Raw genomic sequence first — 24,456 nt, 5'->3', positions numbered from 1 at the left:
ACGAAATGGCGACCTTACCTAAGGGGAAGACACTTCAAGGTAAAAATGGATCATGATAGTCCTAAATACTTTTTAGAACAAAGATTATCTTCGGAAGAACAGAAAAAATGGGTCACAAATATGTTGGATTATGACTTTGAAATCATCTACAAAAAAGGGAAGCAAAATGTTGTTACAGATGCACTCTCAAGAAAGAATGAGGATGTGGAAGCATTTTTCTGTGTTATTTCTATTGTCCAACCAGATAGGATAAATGAAGCAAGGGATGAATGGAAGAAGGACGAATAAGTGTGGCCACTCATTCAAAAGATGCAGAAGATCCCAGTTCAAATAATATTGCCAGAACTTGACGAGGAAGGAAAAATCATATTGAAACCTGATGCAATCACGGAAACAAGAACCCGACAGCTACGAAATCGATCAATTTCAGAGTATCTCATCAAGTGGAAGAACTTACCCATTGAAGATTCCACATGGGAAGACAAGAATTTTGTACAGAAACATCAAGAACTACTCAAGTGTTGAGGACAACACTTTATGAAGGAGGGGCATGTTAGGTCCCTATACTACTAGTGTAACCCCTTATTGTTATTAGTACAACCCCCTTACTATATTGTTGTGCCCATGTAATCCCCATATTGTTATTATTGTGTCCCATAGAAGCCCACTATTGTTATTATTGTGCGTTTACATTATTATTGTTATGTCAGCTTTGATTATATTATGACCCCTTAGACTCTTATATATAGAAAGGAGATCTTGTCATTTGTATCATCCAATAATTGTTCATTTGTGTAATGTAAAGGAGGTTGCCCCCTCGAAGAGGCTGAGTTTTAAGGTGTTGATCTCTTTTCTATCTTTTTGTGAGTTGGTTTCATAACACAGGATGAAAGAATAATTTTGTTACAGTCGTGGTATTGGAAGACCGTAGCTATGATGTGGTTTTTAGTAAGGGAAAGGATTTCCTTAGACACATCACCACGGGACAGGTGAAACAGATCGGTGCACGAGTCAAGAACCTGTATGCTCTTGAGGTTCAAGATGAATGCAAAGCCTTAAGGAGCAAGGCAAAGCCTAGAGACTTGGTGGTTGAGAGGGAAAGTAAATTACCTCTCAACATGCAGCGCCAGAAGAAGCCTCTAAAGCAGCTTCAGAAAGTTGTGGAGCAGCCACAACTAGAGAAGATGAGAAGAGTCTGAATGAAGAGTTCCACTCAAGTAGAGAAGAAGCAGTCCCATACAATTGTGGAGCAGCCACAACTGGAGAAGTTGAGAGGAGATCGAGTGGAGGCATCCACTCATGCAGAGACCTCTAGTAGGGGGGAATTTCAAGCCAAGTGAGCGAAGGGATCACATGCAGCCATACCTCCAGGTGTGAGTTGGGGAAATGTGAAATGATAGCCCCAAGAGGGCTAAAATTGGGCAGGATCCATTAAGAGGTTTTATCTCATGGATCGGACCTTGCTACAGGAGCCCAAAGTACATAGTAGCGGAAAGAATCAGTGGGATTGATGCAATCAGGTATCAGAGTAACAAAGGCTAGATTAGTCAGATACTGAAGAGCGTAGAGAGGGTTGAAAACAGTGCTGAAAGACAAAGTCAATGGAAGCGCAGAGTTTTCAGTCAAAAGAGGCAATAGCAATTAGAGACTTTGATGACAGATGCATCATACTAATTCAGGTTGGATGTTTTTTATTTCTGGAATTGTTGTAGCAACAACACTAGAGAGAAGTGTTGCATGCAAAACATTCCAAAGGTTCGGGATCAGGATCGAGTTGATTCCTTTCTTGTTGAGAGAGAGTGTTGAAAATAGCAACAAGAAATGATAAAAATAGAATCCAGAAATTCCAGTTTAATTTGTCCTTGAATTAAAGTGAAAATTAAAATCAAATTTTATTCTCATAGCAACTTGTAATAGTTAACTAGAGTGAGTTGACTTAGTTAACTTATGAATTTCAAGTTGGAAGCCTTTTTGAAGTCATGTATATGTTCTCCCTATATTATAAGGGTCCAGGATGAGTTAAATATGAGTTGTAATTAGTTAACTCAGTTTATTGAGTTAAGTCTAGTTAAATTAGTTCCAAACTGTTTGAGGAACTAATAGTGAGTTAACAGTCAATTGGTGCACTAATGCATTGACTAGTGCTACTCCAGTTAACTGAAGATTCCTTCATCATAAACTCATGCATGTCGATTCTGAGAAAGACCCATTTGAGACTAGAGTCCAGGGACAGTGTAATATTTGTTGTATAATTTTTTGAGTTGTATATATGGTGCATGCAATTAAGAACTGAACCTAGAAGGGATTGTGCAATTTTGGATGCACTGAGTTCCATTTAAGATGGGATAATCAGCCATAGGAATTGTGCAAGGAAATAGGGACTTGGAGAGAGAGAATTGGCCAAGTGTTGGCCAAGGGTTTGCTTGTGAGTTGGCGATTGATTTTACTGAGTGTTGGGATTGTTCTTGTGAGAACAAGCATTGTATTATCATCCTGGATTTCTGATTAATGCAATACAGATAGTGGGGTTTAGAGTTGTGGATTTCCTCGGATATTTATTATGTTATGTGCCATTGATGTTCTTCCTCTTGTTGATTATTGTTTTCATCGATCTTTATGGGCTTCTGCTGTAAATAGTAGAAATAGATTATTGTCTCTTGTTTTAGTAGATTACATAAGTTGTGAATCTACAGGGTTATCTACATGGTATCGGAGCTGAGAACAGTATACTAGAGGAGATTTCAAAGTTTTGAGTTTTGGGTTACAGGTGAAATTCGAATTTGCAATACATACTTCAGGATCGACAGATGGCGTTCTATGGTTTGCGGCTCGAGTATGCCTTGGATGGAAGCTCGAATTATATAGCCTAGAAGGACAGGATGGAGGCCGTGTTGGAGGATAATGGCTTGAAGGAATTCATTGATCAAGACATTCCTAAGCCACCAACATCGGATGCTCAGAATTTGGCCGAATGGAAGAAGTGTGTGGCAAGGGCGAGGCGGATAATCCTTGAGGGAGTTTGAGACCACATTGTCTCGAGTCTCCATGGGAAGGAAAATCCGCATGCTATGTGGAAAGCATTGAAGGACCTTTTCTAAATTAGCAGTGACCAAAGGAAGTTCGCACTGAAAGATAAACTTTGAAAAATCAAGATGGAGGCGGGTGACTCAATTCCAAATTACTTGACCAAGTTCAATCAATGTCGTGATGAACTTGGAAGTGTTGGAATCACGTTTATGAGGATGATATGGTGAATCTTGCTCTTCTTGGACTCCCAAAGAGTTAGCATAGTTATCAGGACTCTCTCAATGGTCAGGAGAAGCTGCCAGATTGGGAACGAATGTGGTCGGATTTGATGCAGGAGGAGATCAAGAGGAACACCAGAGATGGGACCTCTTCCAAGGAAGTGGAAGAGAATTTTTCCTTAGCGAGTAAGGCAAAGAAAGCTAAGGGAAATATGTCCCAAGGCGAAGAGCGTTGAAAGAAGATGGACTTGACGAAAGTCAAGTGCTTTCACTGTCATGAGCACAAGCACTATGCCAAGAACTGCCTATAGAAGAAAGCAAGCAAGAAAGAGTCGACAGTAGCGGCAGCGGGTGAAGCTCTAGCTTCACAATTTGAACTTGATTTCACTCACATTGCATGCATGGTTGTCAATGCCATGGGAGGCGTGTGGTATCTTAACAGCGGTGTCTCATTCCATATGATGGAGAATAGAGATCCCTTTAGTGATTTTGAGGAGAAATACCTCAAGCAAAGCATAGAGTTTGGAGATGACGAGAGGTATAGCGCTATCGAGATCAGTACAGTTATCTTTCAGAGGGAGTGTGGCTCCCCTCTCGGGATCACAGATGTGATGTATGTCCAGTCGCGGTATTGGAAGACCGTAGCTATGATGTGGTTTTTAGTAAGGGAAAGGCTTTCCTTAGACACATCACCATGGGACAAGTGAAACAGCTCAGTGCAGGGGTCAAGAACATATATGCTCTTGAGGTTCAAGATGCATGCAAAGCCTTGAGGAGCAAAACTAGAAACTTGGTGGTTAAGAGGGTGAGTAAATTACCTCTCAACATGCAACCCCAGAAGAAGCCTCTGAAGTAGTTTCAGGAAGTTGTGGAGTAGCCACAACTAGAGAAGCTGAGAGGAGACCGAATGGAGAGTTTCACTCAAGTAGAGAAGAAGCAATCTCAGATAATTGTGGAGCAGACACAACTGGAGAAGCTGAGAGGAGACCGAGTGGAGGCATCCACTCATGCAAAGACCTCCAGTAGGGGGGAATTTCAAGTCAGGTGAGCGGATGGATCACATGCAGCCATACCTCCAGGTGTGAGCTCAGAAAATGTGAAATAATAGCCCCAAGAGGGATGAAATTGGGCAGGATCCATTAAGAGGTTTTATCTCATGGATTGGACCTTGCTACAAGAGCCCAAAGTACATAGTAGCGGGAGGAATCAGTGGGATTGATGCAATCAAATATCAGAGTGACAAAGACTAGAGCAGTCAGATACTGAAGAGCGTAAAGAGGGTTGACAACAATGCTGAAAGACAAAGTTAACAAAAGCGCAGAGTTTTAAATCGAAAGAGGCAATAGCAGTCAAAGACTTTGATGACAGATGCATCATACTAATTTAGGTTGGATGTTTTTTATTTCTAGAGTTGTTGTAGCAACAACATTAGAGAGAAGTGTTGCATGTAGAACATTCCAAAGGTTCGGGATCAAAATCGAGTTGATTCCTTTCTTGTTGAGAGAAAGTGTTGAAATTAGCAACAAGAAATGATAAAAATAGAATCCAGAAATTCTAGTTTAATTAGTCCTTGAATTAAACTGAGAATTAAAATCAAATTTTATTCTCATAGCAGCCTATAATAGTTAACTAGAGTGAGTTGACTTAGTTAACTTCGGAATTTCGAGTTGGAAGTCTTTATGAAGTCATGTATATGTTCTCCCTATATTATAAGGGTCTAAGATGAGTTAAATATGAGTTGTAATTAGTTAACTCAGTTTACTGAGTTAAATCTAGTTAAATTAGTTCCAAATTGTTTGAGGAACTAATAGTGAGTTAACAGTTAGTTGGTGCATTAATGCATTAACTAGTGCTACTCCAGTTAACTGAAGATTCCCTCATTAGAAACTCATGCATGTTGATTCTGAAAAAGACCCATTTGAAACTAGAGTCCAGGGATAGTGTACTATTTGTTGTATAATTTTTTGAGTTGTACAGATGGTGCATGCAATCAGGAACTGAACCTAGAAGGGATTGTGCAGTTTTGGATACACTGGGTTCCCTTTAAGATAGGCTAATCAGCCATAGGAATTTCACAAGGAAATAGGGACTTGGAGAGAGAGAATTTTCTAAGTGTTGGCCAGGAGTTTTCTTGTGAGCTGGAGATTGGTTTTACTGAGTGTTGGGATTGTTCTTGTGAGAACAAGCATTGTATTATCATCTTGGATTTCTAATTAATACAATACAGATAGTGGGGTTTTGAGTTGTGGATTTTCCCGGATATTTATTATGTTATGTGCCATTGATGTTCTTCCTCTTGTTGATTATTGTTTTCATCTATCTTTACAGGCTTCTGCTGTAAAGAGTAGAAGTAGATTCTTGTCTCTTGTTTTAGTAGATTACATGAGCTTGTGAATCTACAGGATTATCTACAAACACATCATAACTTATAAAAGAAACACACAGATCAATTAATCATCATAAGCTTAAAAAGTTTACCTTGGAAAACCAAATGTGAAACCTAGCATTGAATGGGGATTCATCATTTTCTTTTCGACAAATTATGGTACAATGCTTTCATGGATCTCTATTCATTCTACTCTTCTTGGCCAAAATACCTATTGAGAATGGAATTGGAGGAAATAAGGAGAGGTAATGGGTAGGGTGGAGGCCAATAGCTGTGACCCTTGATTTCCTCTTCCTCATCCTTCTATCATTTTCTTTCTCATTACATTCAATTCTCTATTTTTCTCTCACTCTCTCACTTTTTTTGTCATATTCAACTTTACATAACCATTGGTTTACAATGTTTGCAAACCTTTATTATTTGTTGAATTAACTTGCAAGTACTCTCTTGCACCCATTCATCAATTTAAATCCCTCTCAGATCACACCTCCCGACATTTTGGTCTCCAAAAATTCAAGGAAATTAATTTGGATCAATGTGTCTTTTGTTTGCTTCTTTAGGACATGGATCTAACTCTAGCTCTAGCTTTGGCTTATGGTAGCTTTGGTTACTCTCTCTAGTCCTTGGTTGTGACTCTAGCTCAGGGTCTAGCTCATGAATATGACTCTGGCTCTTGGCAACAACTCTTAACTTGGCTTTGTCTCTAGGTCATGGAGGCTTTGGCTACTAGCTCTGGTCCCAATCTATCACTCTAGTTTTGGTTCTAGCTCTCTTTTTGCCATAACACATTCAATGTTACTATAAAGAGTTTACATTGTGCTTAAAGGCGCTTCATGTGATGTGGGGTGCATGTTGTATAGATGACCCTTAGTTTCTATGTGATGGATGGACATAGTGAAATGACGTGTTTGTTGGTTGCTAAGCCTTGTATATATCTACATTACATTCTTCTTTGGAGCACTAGATACCTATGGAACCCAATGACTTTTTTCATGATGCCCACATGGAGGGTTGATTGCTTTCTTAGAGGACACCTTGCTTTGGAGAAGAATGGGTATTCTAGAGGACGGAATTGGAACCTAGATGGCATGGGCACCATCAGTTGTTTGCATGAAGACTTTTACTTGACTTGAGGATGCTTGGTTTAAGAGAGTGATCAGGTAAATGTAGTGAACCCTAAAGGACATATGGCCTTGGAGGAGCATTCGAGCCTAGAAGCTTGAGGAAGAGATTTGGACACATCTTGTGGATCATTGATGCATTAAGGAATCGCTTGTGTATATCCCCACCTTGGACCTTGACATGTGTCACTTACAAAAGAAGTGCTTTACATATGGGCCCATCTTTTTATGGATAGATCATTCATAGTGTATTAGGACCACCATTGTAATATTGATTTCCCTTACAACATATAATAAAGGAAGGAGAGAGTCATTTCATAGCTTCAACCATCACCATCATTGTATTTTTTTCATTATGCCTATCATGTGGGAAGCAAAATGTTAGCGTTCATGAGGAAACCTCAAAAGAAGAGATGAAGAGAATGTCTTGATTGTTCTTGGAGAAATTTCTCTTTTGAGATGGTAAGGTTTGCAGTTGAGAAGAAAACAATGTTGGAGGTGATCACTTGTACAAAATCATTCATTACATACTTATGTAAGAGATGTGAGGAGTGTAGTGCATTGATCTCTCATTGTACTCATCTGTGTATATCATTTTTTGTGTTGTAGTGCTAGGGTTCTTAATGAAATTCTAGGGTTTTTTGGGGTTGGGGTTTAACCCTAAATGAGGCAATGAAAAAGAGGTTTATGATAAGCCATGGAAAATAAATAAGCAAACTTCATGTAGCCCTTATAAGAGGAGTCAATTTTGAAAATGCTACTGCTACTTGTCATGCTTAAATGAGAAGAAGAAAATGACATATCATGTACACCTATGGAAGTCAAGTGTTAAATCCAAGGACTTGTCAGCATTGATGCTAGTTGCTTGTGGATCTTTTGTGGTGGCAAGAGGTTTTATGGTTTTCCTAGCTAGGGTTGGAGAGCTTCAGATAAACTAATACACACACACACACTTCCTCTTATGAGTGTGCGTGTGTAGATAGATAGATAGATATATAAAGTTTTCAATTATCCAACATTGTATAATTGCATATTTAATTTCCAACATGCATTTCCTTTTTTATGGTTAATTTCCATCACTTGTTGATGTTGTTTTGACATAACATAGGGTTGAATCGTTAAGTGATTTAGCATATAACTTAAAGATACAATGACAATTTTTCTATTGTAAAATATATGGTGATAAAGTGATTTTTATATCTTATATATGCTTCTAAAAGAGTTCCCTGAGCCTTGTAACTTGGTATTGAAGTACAATTGTTTGGTATCTTTTGCCTTGAGTTGCATAGTTATTTGGACTAAAGTGAAGTATTAGTTGTTTTCCAATGCTATAATTAATACTTCAAATGAGCCTTAACACAGAAAATTCGTAGATATTGGAATTGAGAAACCTCTAGTAAGAGGTGATAGTTTTGAGTTTGCTGTAAAAGTCGAGGATCAAAAAGTTTCAACAAATGGAACATTGTAAACCATGTTCATGTTGAGTTACACTAAGGAAGGTGATTCTCTAAAGATCTATGCCACTATGGAATGAAAACTTCTTCACAATGTTATTTTATTGACTCACAAATTGTCTTCATTGTTTGTTTCATCACAAGGTTCATGCAAGGTCTGTGGGAGACATGAAAGTCACAATGAGCATTGTTTAGAATATTAGAAATACATATTTGCTTGGCATTCAATGTTTCAATGACTAATTACACTAGTGATGGGGATAATCAAAAGTTGACTTCTATATATGTGTTTCATCTAGGCTTTGGTTTGATTGTTTGGTCATGTTGTAGTAGTTGGTTGATTTCATATCAACCTTTGACATTGCATATGAAGAAGCAATGAACATTGACATTAAGGAAATATAGATTTGCACCCTTATGGGAGAGCTTGGTTTTCCTTATATGTAATTCACTACAATATATTGTGACAGACATAATGCAATACAAGTGGTTCCAATCCATTGTGCACAATGAAATGAAGAATGTTGAGATTCGTGCATGTTACATCAAGTAGTGGGTGTACGGCAAGGTTGTCTTCGAATACAATGAATCAATTTTTTTATGAGCCACTTACATAAGTGAATTCCGTCAAACTTCAAGCCTTTAATCTATGTTAGGCTTCATAGCATTGTCATTAAGAGAGTGTTGAGATAATGCTGCCACCTTATCTTCCATGAATTATTATTGAAGGGGTGTTGTTGATATTTATGGGTAAAAACCAATTCGTAGAGGTTGGTAGATCCATGAAGAAGTCAACTATCCCATTGAGAATTTCCCATGAGTCAAATAAGACCCAACATGTTCCCCCTTGAGGCCATTGTAATCCACTATGCATTGAAAAGACTAAAATACACAAATCATTTCTTCATATTAGTGGATAAGGGCTCAAAACAAAACCATACATTGAGCAATACCATCTCATATCACACAAGGTATGTGCACCAAATAATTGCAAAATAAAATATAAAAAAAATAATAATAATAATAATATTAATAAGAAAGGAAAAAACGCCTTGTTACACCTATCCATCAAGCTTTATTTGAAAATCCAAGTTGAGAAATATATAAAAAGTGGGTTTTCTTCACATTAAATATAACATATCAGTGGACAAAAGGGTAGAATAAAGACTGATCACTAAAAAATTGAGCATGTTCTTGTTCAAGGCTATGGAGAGTGACTTACATTAACCTCAACATTATTCCCTACACATAATCACACCACAAACATATATCTTTAAAGATATCCTCTGCACAAAATATGGACTCAAATTCATTAAGATATGCTCTTACTGGATAAACATTCACAATCTGGTCAAAAACATGGAATTCCCCTTGAAATGTTTACACCCCGGTCATTCATGTAGGAACAAAAGATCAACACCTAGAGCATATGGTTAAGGAGTGGTGCAAAAATCATAAGTCGAGACATATATTACAACTGGAGCAAACTGGGGAAATGAACACAATGACATATTGGCTATTGTAAAATGGAAAAACAAATACAAATAAATAATGAAGGTTAAAATCTAGTGGTATTAGGATTAAATCAAGCGGCAAAGACACAAGATATTTCCATATAATGGCAACTAAAAGAGGGAACAACAAAATCACAGAAATCTTCACTTAGTCTCAATGTACTACCTTAAGGAAACATAAAAGGACTACTTGAAATACTTCAGATAGATACATTATGAAAGAAAGTTACGCCATCCTTCACAGACAAAGAAATCTAAAACTTATTCTAAATATAATGTGGAATACTTTTTTCTTGTCATTCTTGATTGCTAAAGTTTTACTACTTCTTTATATTGACTTACAACAATTTGTTAACAATCATAAAATCTGAATTCAGGCTTCTGTGATCCATAATGAATTAAGAAAATCTTTCGGTAGAAATCACATAAGAGAAATTTTTGGCCAATGTGTTTCAATCCAACAAGTGTGGTTCATCCTCTGATCTTGATGATGAACCACACTTGGTTTGAAATGCGTTGGCCAGAAATTTCTTTTATATGATTTCTACCCAAAACTTTTTCTTAAATCATAAAATCTTTCAAAATATAGAATCTTGAAACCAAACACTCTAATCATGTTCCCCTATATTGCAATTTCACTAACAAAAAAAAATCACTGAAAAGCAATATAGAAGCCAATTCTAATGGAGATTGGTATTCCCCTTACCATCAAAACTTTGACCTGCAATAAATTTCTATAAATGAATTAACAACGTATGAGATCCTCAAAGAAGAGCACCCATAATCATAGTCATATGACTTGTAATCCTTAGATTTCACTTTTGCGAAATATGGTTGCAAAAATAATATTATTTTTAATGACAAAGGGAAATCAATAGATTAGATTAAAATCTAGAGTATTGATGTAATACATCTAAAAATAGAAAAACAGAGTGGTTTGATCTCTATAACATGACACACTGAACACACACGATCAGAATACTTCATCCCTATCCATTGGGGATCCTCGATCCTTGATCCTCCAAATAATGTTATTTCAAAATAAAACAGTGAACCATAATCTACTCTGTATTAGTGGGAAGTTGCAAAGTTGCACTAAGGAATGCGATTATCCAAAGATCAACACTATTGTACCAACTAGTTGGCAGTGTTATTTATTTAACTCATAGCAGCCATAATATTGTAAAATTATCTTTGCTTTTAGTTTATCATATTACCGCAAAAGTGCGAGGAAGAGCTATATGAAGGTTGCAAAAAGGATGGTTTAGTACATCAAAATTACATATCAAAACTCAATATATGCTTCCAAGTATTTCATAAAAATATGAACCCGTTGGTCAAATATAGAACCTAATGGCATTGGTGGATAGGAATGAAAAAGAAATCAACTTCGAGATGTGTTTTGTCTGGAATTTGGACCAAGCATTTGATGCTTGGTCCTGTCAAATATAGAAACTAATTGCATTGGTGGATAGGTATGAAAAAGAAATCAACTTCTAGATATGTGTTTTGTCTGGAATTTGGACCAAGCATCAAATGCTTGGTCCTGTCAAAAGCAGCTGATTATTTTATTATCAACCCTCCACGTTGCATATAGAGAAGCAGTGAACAACGGCACCAGGCAATGTAGATTCACACTTTTATGGTAGAGTTTGGATATCTTTAAATTGTGACAAGCAGAGTGCAAACCAAGTGGTTCATAATCAAAATGCACACAATGAAATGAAACGTATTAAGATTCAAGTACACTACCTTAAAGAGTTGGAAAGAGAGGAGGTAACACTCATTTATTGCAAGATAGATCATTGTTGGTATCATTTAAGAGTCTTACAAATTGTTGGTGTCTTTTAAGAGTCGTGTACAGAGACAACTGTTGTTAAACTGCTGTCTATGCTTGGACTTCAAAGCATTATCATATAGGGATGATGTTCTGATAATGTACCCACATGGTCCTCAAAGAAATGTTATTAAAGAGATCATTGTTGGAATTTGTAATTAAATCCAACTTTTGGATTTCAGTTGGTGGATCCATTAACAAGTCCACTGGCTGACCAAGAGGTTTCTCCAAGTCAGATAGGACCCACCAAGTGCCCTTGAGTAGTGCCGCAGCACAGAAAGAACCAAAAAATGTGGATCATCTAACCACTTAGGAGTAGTGCACAGAAAGAACCCAAAAATGTGGATCATCTAACCACTTAGGAGTAGTGCACAGAAAGAACAAAAAAAATGTGGATCATCTAACCACTTAGGCCCAACTCAGATGATCAAATTTGACCAAACCAATAATCTTTTAATAAGACTGTTTATAAACTCTAGTATATAAATAAATGAATCAATCTATATGATGATGAAATATTATGCACTTAAAAAAATGTGGATTATCTAACCACTTGGGCCCGACTCACATCATCAAATTTGACCAAATCAATCATGTTTTCATAAGACTGTTTATAAACTCCAGTATATAAATAAATGAATCAATCTATATGATGATGAAATATTATGCACTTAAACACCACCAACTCTGTTTGGCTCTGTTTACTACCTCTGCAATGCCCTTGTTATTTTTTGAATTTTCTAAGCAAGTTTATAAACTCCAGTATATAAATAAATGAATCAATCTATATGATGATGAAATATTATGCACTTAAACACCACCAACTCTGTTTGGCTCTGTTTACTACCTCTGCAATGCCCTTGTTATTTTTTGAATTTTCTAAGCAAGTCTCATGTAGGATTCACCCGTTACCCCACCCAATCCAAATAATTTTGGAAGTCTCTCAGAGCACTACAGTCAGGGAAACCTTTTCATACCAGTGCACATGCACCAGGTAATTAGATTACAAGGAAAAAAAAGGCATTGGTGTCTGATCCATCAAGCCTTATTACAAAAATATGCATTCAAACAAAATAATTGTCAGAGTTTAATCCAGTTCTGATAAGCACAGAAACAAAAAAGGTAGGTTACTTATCAGTGACTAGTGTAGAGAAGTTATGATATTTTGAAGAAATGATGTTTTCTTGACATTAAACACGTCATAGAAATACACATTGGATAAACAGAGGGTTAGGGTCAGTGTTCATGTTTTTGTTCAAAACTCCATCCCTAGTGACATAGCCTCCACCTCAGATATTAGCCTCTCAATATCCTCAGAGCACTGACCCGTATATTTAGAGATATACTCTACACAAGATATGGGCCCAAGTCCTTTCTGATTTGGTAAAATACTTACAAATCTGTTCAGAAAAACGTGGAATCTCCCTCTTGATATGCTTGGGCCCTAGTCATTCATGTGGGACGCCCTAGATTACATGAACGAAAGCAAAGTCTAAAGCTAGCAATCACACAAACAAAAATTGAGGCAATACAGTACACAGACTCTCTAATAAAGGGGCAGAGGGAAGACAGTCAACAGAGTGGCTATTGCATAGCAGAAAGAGGAAGAATTTGGAGGTTAAAATCTCAGTGCTTGGATTAAATCAAGTGGAAAAGATACAAGCTACTTCTATATAATGCCAAATAAAAGAAGGAACAACAAAATAGCAGAAATCTTATAAAAGCAGTTTCACCCCGGACTTCTGAAATTTCAAATCCGACGACTTTTTTTAATAGCTGTTTACAACAAAAGACATGTGACTTTTTTTAATAAGCTGTTTACAACAAAAGCTTCTCACATATCCCCAAAGTAATCTATGAAAACTATAATGAAGACATTCAACAAAGTTACAGATAACGAGTTAAGGGAGCTAATCTTTTCATTCCATCTATACAAAGATCCTAGATCAGATGGTTTCACAGCAAAATTCTACCAAACGTTATGGGATCTCATTAAAGAACACAACTAAAATGGTTGAAAAAACTAGAAAGGAACACTGGACGGTGGGATAAATTCCACCTTCCTAGACCTTATTCCAAAAGGAGATAATCCTATCAGCGTTTGTAGATTCAGGCCAATCTTCCTTTGTAACATATCATATAAATCTACTCCAAGGCCAGTAATGCCAGTACCAAGAAATTTAGAAGCAAAACTAATATGCTAGGAGGGGGAAATTTTCCCTGACAGATACATTTATGAAAATACTTATATGGTTCAGAGAGTAATGCATTATAGTAGGGTTCACAAAATACAAGAAATGGTGATCAAGTTAAGCATGGGAGTGATTGTGATAGGTCACTACTTTAGGTGGTGGCTAGTTTTGGTTTGATAAAAGATTCTTAAGCCGGTCAAAGCATGCATTTATTCTCCAGCTCTTGCAAATGGAGTTGTCTATAATGCGACTTTTTGAGATTCCGGTGACGGAATCCGGCGGAAGAAATTGAGATGAAATCATGATTTGTTGCAGTTAAAATGGTTTTTTAACTGCATATTCGGATTCAGCACCCTGAAAAACCCCTGGGACATTTTCATTGTGCAGAAACTAGTTATCAAACTTCGATTTCAATAAATTACTGCCGGATTTTCACCGGAAAAAATTGCCGGAAAAGCTTTCAAAAAGTCGCGTTAAAGACTACGGCCTTGCAAATAGGAGTCCAGAGATTTTTTCATAGCTTCTCGTGGAATACAGAGAGGGTAACCCCTGCCACCATTCCTATGCTTAATCACTGAATACTTAGTCGGAGCTCTAGAATCTGAAGGATTTAAAAAGGCAGAACCACTAACTGAAATTATGCAAGGCTCCAAAACCATCTCACAGTCATGTGATGACGATACTCCACTGTCGGGTGCGACTTTAATCATAATAGCACGGGGAAATTAATTAACAGGGAATCAATGTAGACGAACTGAAACTAGCAAGAATATCATCCATTTTACGAACCTAGCAAGAATATCATCCATTTTACGAACCTAAATGGTGTCATTTATCTATTTAGGGATACCCATTGCAGCAGGTAAACTGAGAACTCAAGATGTACCCGTGTTGGAAAAGTAGGGATCCCCACAGCTGAAGTAGGGATCCCCACAGCTGAGCACCAACTCAACTCCAAGTTGTACTTTGGATCTGTTTTTAATCTTCTAGTCTTCAACAATTCCTTCTATCTCAACTGTTTGTCACTACACCACACAATCTTCAGATTTGCACTCTCAACTCTCGACTACAGCCACCTGGCCCGTACTTGACCTCCACAAACTGCAAAGAAAAGAAATGCCTACACCATATAGAGTTTTGTCTTTAAAACATTCAAAAATGAGCCTTCAAGGTAGGCCTAGGACATGTTGATTTCTGCTCCAAAACTACTTCAAAACCGCTCCAACACAAGGTCCAAAACAGGCTTCAAAATCATTTCAAAACAGGCTGAGACTAGGGCTGCGAAGGCCGAAGACTGAGGTTCCAATAAGGCCAAGAGTGAGGCTGCCACAGAGCCGAATAACAGGGCCGAAAATAGTGCTTCCACAGGGCCAAAGACTCGGGCTCAACCAAGCTGAAAATAGGGCTGCAACACGGCTGAATTAGGGTAGAAACCACAGGTCTGAGTTATGGCAAAAAAAGATAGTTCAAAATAGCTTCAAAAATGTCCTAACCAAAAGCAGAAAACCCTGCAAAAATAACCCTTCAATCTTGCATCACAACTCCATAATTCATGAGGTATGAACCTCTCTGAACTGCTTCCTCAACAGATATGAATTCTTCTTTTTGCTTCACCAAGTTGCTGGCCGAATTAAGGGAGAGGATCGTCTATTTATAGACTTCAATGCCTCCCAAACAGGGCTGACTTGACATCTAATAGGGCCAACCTGAACTCTGGCAAGGAGATCAACATATGCATTACAAAAATTTATCTCCTCAACCATGAGGAGTTAGGAGACGTGTCACCTACCCTAGGAAAGGTCTCGGCGAGCACTACGACATGGTGTAATCCATTCTTGTGTTTGTCTTGATTCTATCAATCAAAATCTTGATTTACTTCAGGGGCTGCTTCTGTCTTTCATTTGAACATTAAGGGCTTCAAAGTCAGTTGGACTAAGGGCTTCTCTTGCTTTGACATCAATGACGAACTTCTTAATAATCTCGCCCATGCTTAACCATTGCTTTGACATCAATGACGAACTTCTTAATAATCTCGCCCATGCTTAATCATTGCTTTGACATCAATGACAATAGCTCAACATATTGCAAAGGGTTCAAAAGTAAGTGGGGTTTAATCAGTGGCAAGGATGCCTGGTGGAAATAATACCCTGGAGCCAGCAAGAATCGTCTTAAAAAGCACTGCCCAGATCAAAACCTATGCTTCCTAGACTCCCTGTGAATGGAAAGTCCATAGATATTAAATAAAATCATTGATGGGAAATCAGCGGTTGTATGAAAAGGAAATTTCGCCACACAGAATATGGCCTAACAGTATGTGATTGCCAGAGTAGACCAAACATGCCAACAAGCACAAGAGGCCTTCGCTTCAAAGCGTTTCAAACACATTTTCACAAAGCTCATTATGGCCGATGCAACAGCCAATGAAGCAATCACCATGCCAAAAGGGGCTCCTAGGATTCAGACGCAGAATGGGTTTGTATCTGACTCGGTCATCTTACTGAATCTCCGAAAAAACAGAAAAGTGTGTCCTATGCATCAAATAGTGGAGCATTGCAATGGGTTCAAAAGTAAGTGGGTTTTATTAAGTGTTCAAGTATTCTTGATGTAAAGACATTATCTTCAAAATATATTCTAACAATGCAGCAAGGCACCAAATAGAATCATCTTAAAAACAGTTGCCGGGATCAAAACCTATCCTCTCTAGGCTTCCGTGAATAGACATCCATAGATATATAAACAGTTTCAGTGACAGGAAACCAGTGGTTGTACGAAAAGAAAATTCCGCCACACGAAATATGGCCTAACAGCAGGTGATCGCCAGAGTAGACCAAACATGCCAACAAGCAGCAGAGGCCTTCGCTTCAAAGGATCTCAGGCACGTTTTCAGGAAGCTCAATATGGCCGATGTAGTGGCCAATGAAGCAATCACCATGCCAAAAGGGGTTCTTAGGATTCAGAAGCAGAATAGGTTTGAATCTGTCTTGGGCATCTTACTGAATCTCCATGAAAGCAGAAAAGATAGTGTCTTTCTCTGCATCAAATAGGCATGCACCCGTCAGACAACTTGAAAAGGAAACCTCATCAAGTAACTCAAGCTTGGGACATTTCGAGTTGGGATTCTTTCCACATTTTTATAAAAATACTATAATAAGGAGACAAATTCAGATGTACCTTGGAGGTTATAAGGAGTATATAAGTTCCTCTTCACGTGAGTCAATTTTCATAAATTATATGTTGTTCTCATTTAAAGAAAAAAAGAACAAATGGTCTTTCATGGTTTGATTCAAAGAGGGTACAAGTACTTCACTGAGACATTTTGGTTTTAGGTGGCATTACGTGTTTCAGGTACACGTAGGTTTGTGAACTGTTGTATATATTGGGGAAGGTTGTTTGATTCAATCCTTTAAGGGTAAAAAAATCGTTTTGAAAATTTAGTAGAAATTTTGCTAAAATTTATTGTTTCTCAATGTTGATAGGAACTCTGATCACAGAACTTTGTTCTTGCAACTTATAAACCATTTTATAATGACCCAAATCATCATTATTTCCACAAAAATAAAAATAAATAAATCAAAGTGAAATTTTACCTTAGCAGAAAAATACTCACTAGAAAAGTTGACTGTATTCCCTTATTAATTCACTTCGTCCTTTACAGCAACTCCACTCAGCACCATATTCTATAGGTTTTTCAAAACGTTTTAAAAATTTTCATTATCTCCAGAATTTAGAAAAAAAGTAAAAAAATCTAAAAAAGACAATACTTTCCAGTATTTTCAGAGTTTTCAAGATTCTACGTCTTTCCAAACATCTCAAAACTCCTAAAGCATAAGGAAACTATATATTATTAAATTTACGAGATATTTTCCTTTCCTAACACCGCATCTCAATTTCTAACTTAAACAAACAATATAAATAATTTTAAATATGTTTTTGCCATGCATCTTCATAATCTCTCCCAATCCCTTGCACATGTATACTATCTCACCTCACTTTGGTGTTTTGCACCCGACATAATTTCAGGACCCAAAATCTCACATTTTGCTGACAGTCGTACCTCTATCCCTCCCGTAAGTATACTTACCTCACTTGGCGTTTTGCACTCTGCACCCAAGTGATCTCAGGACCCCGAATCTCACTCTCTTCTGACCATTGTACTCTCTTTATGGACCCCTTAATTATCTCGTTTTCTGGAAGATTAAAAGCATATATATTAATTAGCCTCTTTCAGACTATTATTTCTTCCAGATCATATCATGTCTCGGCTATCTTAAACTTTATTTTGTTATATTAACTCCATAAGTAAATAAGAAATGAGTTTATCTTTTTATATTAACTCATAAGTCGATAAGAAAATGATCTGCTCGTGAAAGGCGGTATCATTTTTATTTGAAGTTAGTCTTGAAATTCGATTATTTTAATAATAACAACTTATAAATTATTTGTGGAGCAGAGAAGCATGTTTTAAATATATGAGATGTCTTTCCATCACAGAGTGATTTAGAGATCCAAGGAAAATAGATAGAAAGGGTTCGATTGTACAGAAAGCATTTGTGGCATCCTTCCCCCATTGATCTATCAATGGACAGCCTGAAAGATGAGCAATGACAAACAAGTGAAGAATAGGGAGGATCCATGAACAGAGGCTAGTGAAAATTTCAGGCTGTCACAATATATTATTAATCAATTACATGAAACAAGTTCTCCCTTTGGGATGTCTGATCCCCTGATCATTCAGGTTTTGGCAGGAACAATTGGATCTCAGTGGAACAAATTGGCCTTGAAGTTGGTTTGGCCATCGAATGGCAGCCATATGTAGACAGCTTAGTTTCAGGTTTTATTTGCCTTGATCCAAGATGTTGAAGAATCTGAGTTTGTCACTTTACTCAACGACAGGAGTTTTTACTGCCCAGCTGGGATACAACACACAATGTGAAACTGGGTTTTTGATTGATAACAAGTAGAAGTGGGAGGAACTATGGAAAGTGCATGCACCCGCAAAATCAATATTGTTCTCTGGCTGGCAGTCAGTAACATATATTATCTTCGGAAAACCTGCTTAAAAGAGTTTGGAAGGGTCTAAGAAGGTACCCTTTGTGTAAAGGAGAGGCCAAATCGCTCAATCATCTTCTCATTGCTTGTGCTTTCATTGTTCAGCTGAGGACGATCCTGAGAAAAAAATGGTTTTCCTTTATCATGAGATGGCCCTAGTCTGGAGTCCTGTTTTTTCATTCTTGTTTAAATAAACCCTCCCTTTAGAGTTATATATCACTTCATTTATTTTGTCTACTTCACATCTGGTGGGCAAGGAACTTTTCAAGACAGATCAGTCTCAGCTGTTCTAGTGGCCAAAAAAATTGAGAAGTTAACCAAGGAATACAAATTGAATCCCAAGCAAGCCAAGCTCAGGTGCCTGGCTATTCCTCATTTGGAACCTGGCATCCCTTAAGGATTTTTTGATGCAGCCAGTCAAGGGCATCCACCTCAGTGTGGGGTGCGAGCAGTCCTAGACTCCTATATTTATCTGGTACACATTTCTTTTAGATCAGGTATGCTCCAGGTCTAGGAACAAACATGAAAGTTCAATTTGTGGCCCAGTGGGCCCTCCTTCCTTTTTCATGCACTGAAGATTGACCTTTCCAAGTCAAATATTTTTGGTGAGTCAAAGATGTTAGACGAGGCCAATACTAAGGGACAGATTCAAAATGTTAGACTTCAGCCCATCCTCAGTTAGATAAAAAATCTCATTCAGAGCCTGGAACGTTTCCTCTTTTGTTCATATATACAGAGAATTAAATTCTTGTGCTGATGAGCTGTCCAAAGAAACACTCTCTACAGACTGCAGCTTTCCTCATTCATGAATTTTACTAGGACCATTTGATCCAAGATATGTCTCTTTATAATCAGTATAATGTAGGCATGCCTCTTGTATTCTTCAATCCTCAATCTTCTCTACTAGTTTCTTTTGGGGATATAGAAAGAAGATCCATCAGAAAGAGACAGTATGAAAAATGTTGCTTTTTGTTAATCAGACCATAGGTCAGGAGACCACAAGAGACACAAAGAAATAAGTCAAATCCACAGGACAGTCTCTGAAAAATTTTGCCTAATATTCAGATATTCTTATTTTGGCAATGCAATAAGAATCTGAATAATAGCACAAAGAAAGCAATACCTAAAAATATGTGAGAGGGAGTTGGGAAAGGATTTCACATGGAAAGCAACAAAAGCAAAATGCATCAGGTATATCTCATGATGTAAAGATTTTCTCAAATCCATCCATTGTTTGAAGTTCAACATTACTTTTTAATTAATTGTAAGCAAAGTTGAAAACAAGATATCAAACACGACGTTCTGCTCCAAACATTACACTTTTGGCAAATCCAAATTAGAGATTAGCAGTATTCTGAACAGAAAGACGGGGAATGAATACAGAAGATTTGGAAAGGGCATTATGATATCTGCTAATTAACCAAAAACATTTTAAATAATATAAAGCATTCAAGATTATTAGACTATCCACTAAACCAAGACAAGGAATTAATCAACATAAAACCTAAAGTGGAAATACAAAATTACAAATGACAATCATGAAATTAGCAAAGCAAAAGCAACTGTAATTCAAATGCAAACGATCACTCAACATCCCAATAAGCCTAAACCCAAGTAATTCAATTAAAAATCACCAGACAAATTCTCCTCCAAATTAGAGAATTGAAACGCACAGCCAACTTATTCGCATCACAATTTCCATTAATTTCTGCTCCTTTAAGAAAATATACCTTTTAGAGCAACAAATGCAACTAGAGCTGCTATTGAACATTTGCAAAAATACACCATATAAAAAAAGTAATGAATCTTATCAGCATCGACTAATGGCTAAAAAAATGATCACCAACGAGTGCGATAATGAACACACAAACCAGTGTGGAACAGGAAGTCTCCATCCTATCAAATATCAAATGTATTCAAATTTTAAATATAAGATTAGAAACGTCAGGCAAACATGAAAGTCCTGAAAATATAGCATAGCCAGATATCTCACACACTAGAAAAGGTCACAACGGAAAACATTATAGCACTGATTCACCACACCTTACATAAGTTCAAAAAAAAAAATGCGTTGACATACTAAAATTGACCCACGAAATGCATGACCCTTCCACAAGATCTTTAACCGGGGCTGAGGGTTTGCAGTATATAACATAACACCTTATTTCGTTAAAATGAAGATCTCTGATTGAATGGACCTTGAGATTATCGTTGCCTTCCCATACACAATATTTTGCCAAAGAATAACACTATGCTGTAAGATTATTCCAAATTGTTTTACAAAAAATTTGCTTACTTGACAACTTTATAATACTTCCATCATGCAGTAACTGCCAAAATGTTCATACTGGACTCGAAGATTCTCCAGAAAGATAATTATATACGTATTATCTTTGTCGAACGATGGTTTCTAAGAAAATCATGAAAGAGCCTTTTGAATTTTGCAAGCGAACAAGCTGCACACCTAGAAAACACAATCTAAACAAACTGTCCTCAGAACAACACTTCATATGAATAGATTTTTAACAAAAAATTCCATTCATCAATGTTATACCCCTTCTTAGTTGCACAATATAAAACCAGCATCAATGTTCTCTATATATTCCTTCTAAGTTTGGAGTTCAAAACTAACCTACATAGCAACTACCTTTTTTGGTGTTTATAATCATCAGTGGTCACAATGGTTCTCATCCCAACCACATCTCAAAATGTGAACTAAACTACACCGCGGCTTCGACCTTGGCCTCGGCAGCTTGGATCGTTGGCTTCGCTTCACCTGCCACATTCGTTTCCTGTGGTTTCCCACCAAGCCTTTTCTCAAGCTCCTCAGTCAGATAGCCCTTTTGCAAAAATTCAAGAAAAAGATTTTTGGCCTCCTCAGTTCTCCCTTCATTGCCAAACCCCTCTATTAGTGCATCGTATGTAGCAACCTCAGCCTTCTGACCTCCTTCCACCATGGCTTGGACGAGTTTCTGAGCTTCCTCCAATTTGCCCTCTTTGCATAAAACCCCAAGCCATTTATTATAAACAGCAACATCTGGTTTAAAGCCAACTTCAATCATTCTGCCAAAGATCTTCAAGGCTTCTTCTAGTTTAGCCAATTTTGAAAACTCTTCGATCAGCAGTGTATATGTGACCTCGTCAGGAGCACGCCGTTCTGCCACCATCTCGTCAAACAACCTCTCGACATCTGCGATCATCCCCTCTCTGAAGTACTTATCCAACAGCGTGTTATATACCACAGCATCTGGCACGCATCCCTTTGCCACCATTGATCCAAAAAGCCTCTCAGCCTCCTGCAATTCACCGCGTCCAATATACCCACCCATTAAAACTGCATAAGATGCACCATTAGGGCTTATATTCCTCTCTCCCATCTTCTCCAAATACTCAAAGGCCTCCTGCATTTGGCCAGCCTTGCAGAACCCATCCATCACAGCATTATATGACATGACAGTCGGTTCGAACTTCTCCGGAATAAAGGCAAACACATCCAATGCCTTCTGAACCTCTCCTGCCTTGAAAAATCCCCTAATTAAATTACAAAAGACCGGCTCGCTGAAGATCGAACCCCGTCTCCTCATCTCCAAGTACAGCTCCTCTGCTTGCTGCATTGCTTCCCCCTTCACAAAACCCTCAATAGTAGCAGCATATGTAGGAGGATCAGCCCCATGGCATTTCTCTAACATTTCCCTGAAAAGCCTCATGACCTCCTCATACTTGTTCAGCCTAAAATGGGCCTTCATTAAATGATTAAAAGTCACTGTACTGGGCGTCATCTCAGCCTCATAGATGGTTTTCAGCATCTCGAATGAGGCTTCCATGTCCAGTCTCTCACAATGTGTGCTCAAAACTATGTTATATGTAACGAGATTCGGTATAACACCAGCTTGTTTGATAAATTTATAAAGAGCAACAACGTTATCGTGCTGACCTGCTCGGTGTAGGTTGCCGAGAACAGAGTTGAAGGTGAAGATGGTGGGACGACAATTGGAGTACGTGGCATGCTTGACGCCGAGCGTGGCATCCTCGAGCTTTCCGGCCCTACATAGAGTTTGGATGCGGTTGTGGAGGCTCAGACGTTCACCCACGAGGACATTGATGGGCTCAGGGAGCTTCGAGTTCCTGTTGCTCATGGCCTCCCTCCGGGCATAATCGCGGTTACGTTGCAGAGCGTTCAGGGGTGGCTCGATGCGGAGCTTCCTCTTGCGGCGCCGCCTTTCGGCTGCTGCGTCCAGAGCAGCCTGTGATGTCGCCACCATTCGCATGCCCCGCGTCCATGTTGTCGCGAATAATGGCGATGATGGCTCGCCCTGCATTGTGCGTATTGGCGAGAAGGAATGGGTGGTCAAAGCTCTGATCAGCCTCCTGTATGCCCCCATGGCTGCTCTGCTATCTCCTGTAATGCGAGCTAGAAGAGTGAAGAGAAACCCGGAGACACTCTGCTCAAAACCCTAAACCCTAGAGCAATCAGACCAGAAGACTCTAAACCCTAGAGCAATCAGACCGAAAGACTTAGTATCTTGCGATACCAATGTGAAGAAGATGCTATGCTATATATAGGGGAAATGATTTGGGTGTCACCCATTAACCCCACAGTCTTACTGTCCTGTAGTATCACTTACTTAGCATGAGGCTTGTCATTATTAATTAATCTGGTTTATATTGTTGTTGGTGGTTAATTAATCTTATTTTTCTACATTGTGGTTGGTCTTTAAATTAAATTTGATCATGTAAATGTGAAAAAATAATTCATCGTTAATTATGTAAATTTGTTGATAAGTTATGAAAGTTCATTGTTAATATAATTTTTAATTTTATTGAACTTAAAATTAATAGGTGCGATGGTTCTTTCCCACTTATCTTAGGTTTTATGTTTTAATTTTGGGATATTTTTAATAATTATAAGTTTAATAGGTTTAATCTATAATGTTGGTGTGTTTTTAAAAGGTTGAATTTATATATATATATATTTAAAATATATATTTTAAACGAGGAAAAATTATAATTTTATTTAAAATTGTATTACTGGATTTTAACCAAAAAAAATTATTACTATATTCTAATTAAAAAAGTCAAAAAGTCTTTTCCTTCGTTAATTATACTAATTTTATAATTAAATATTAAATTGAAAAGATAATTTATTTAAATTATATGGATAATTATTAATAAATTAATTGTTTATAGTGGTAAAATAATTGATGAATGGGTGCATTGTTCACTCGTAATGGTTATTGGTTTAAAACGGAAAAAAAAATTATTGAAGATAATTGTGTATTATTTAATGTTAATAATAACTAAATAGATGGACAAATTTGTTAATTTTTAAAGAGAAAATTTGTCTTGTTGTGTGGTGCTCTATGGTAGCCATGTTGTAATGTAATGTTTAACATTTTGACTTTGTCAAATTACATCAAAATAAAAATAAAATAAAATCTAAAAATATAAAATTAAATAAAAAGATTAATATAATGTAAATGTAAACATTTTTACTTAGTCAAAATAAAATAAAATAAAAATAAAAATAACCCTATAAAAATTAAAAATGGCCCATGATATTCATGTGGAATGTACCCTATGTCAAATGTCATCAATTCATGGTAAACATAAAAAAACACTTTCTTCATGATACACTTCACATAGTTAAAAAATTAAAAA

The 24,456-nt window shown here is 37.3% G+C and overlaps 1 protein-coding gene across 1 annotated transcript; it reads right to left on the bottom strand.

The window, feature by feature from the left end:
- Nucleotides 1–21,158: 21,158 nt before the first annotated feature.
- Nucleotides 21,159–23,342, bottom strand: LOC149242083 (uncharacterized). The gene has a single exon (XM_089374165.1). The coding sequence runs from the start codon at nt 23,178–23,180 to the stop codon at nt 21,519–21,521; it is 1,662 nt and encodes a 553-aa protein (XP_089230291.1). The 5' UTR covers nt 23,181–23,342; the 3' UTR covers nt 21,159–21,518.
- Nucleotides 23,343–24,456: the final 1,114 nt, after the last annotated feature.

The sequence above is a fragment of the Pinus tabuliformis genome, chromosome 8, assembly GCF_031772625.1.
Source record: "Pinus tabuliformis cultivar Carrire ecotype Pingquan chromosome 8, CPIR1, whole genome shotgun sequence".
Classification (NCBI taxonomy): Eukaryota; Viridiplantae; Streptophyta; class Pinopsida; order Pinales; family Pinaceae; genus Pinus; species Pinus tabuliformis.
Note: the sequence above shows the minus strand (reverse complement) of the source record. Positions and strands in the feature narration are given on the sequence as shown.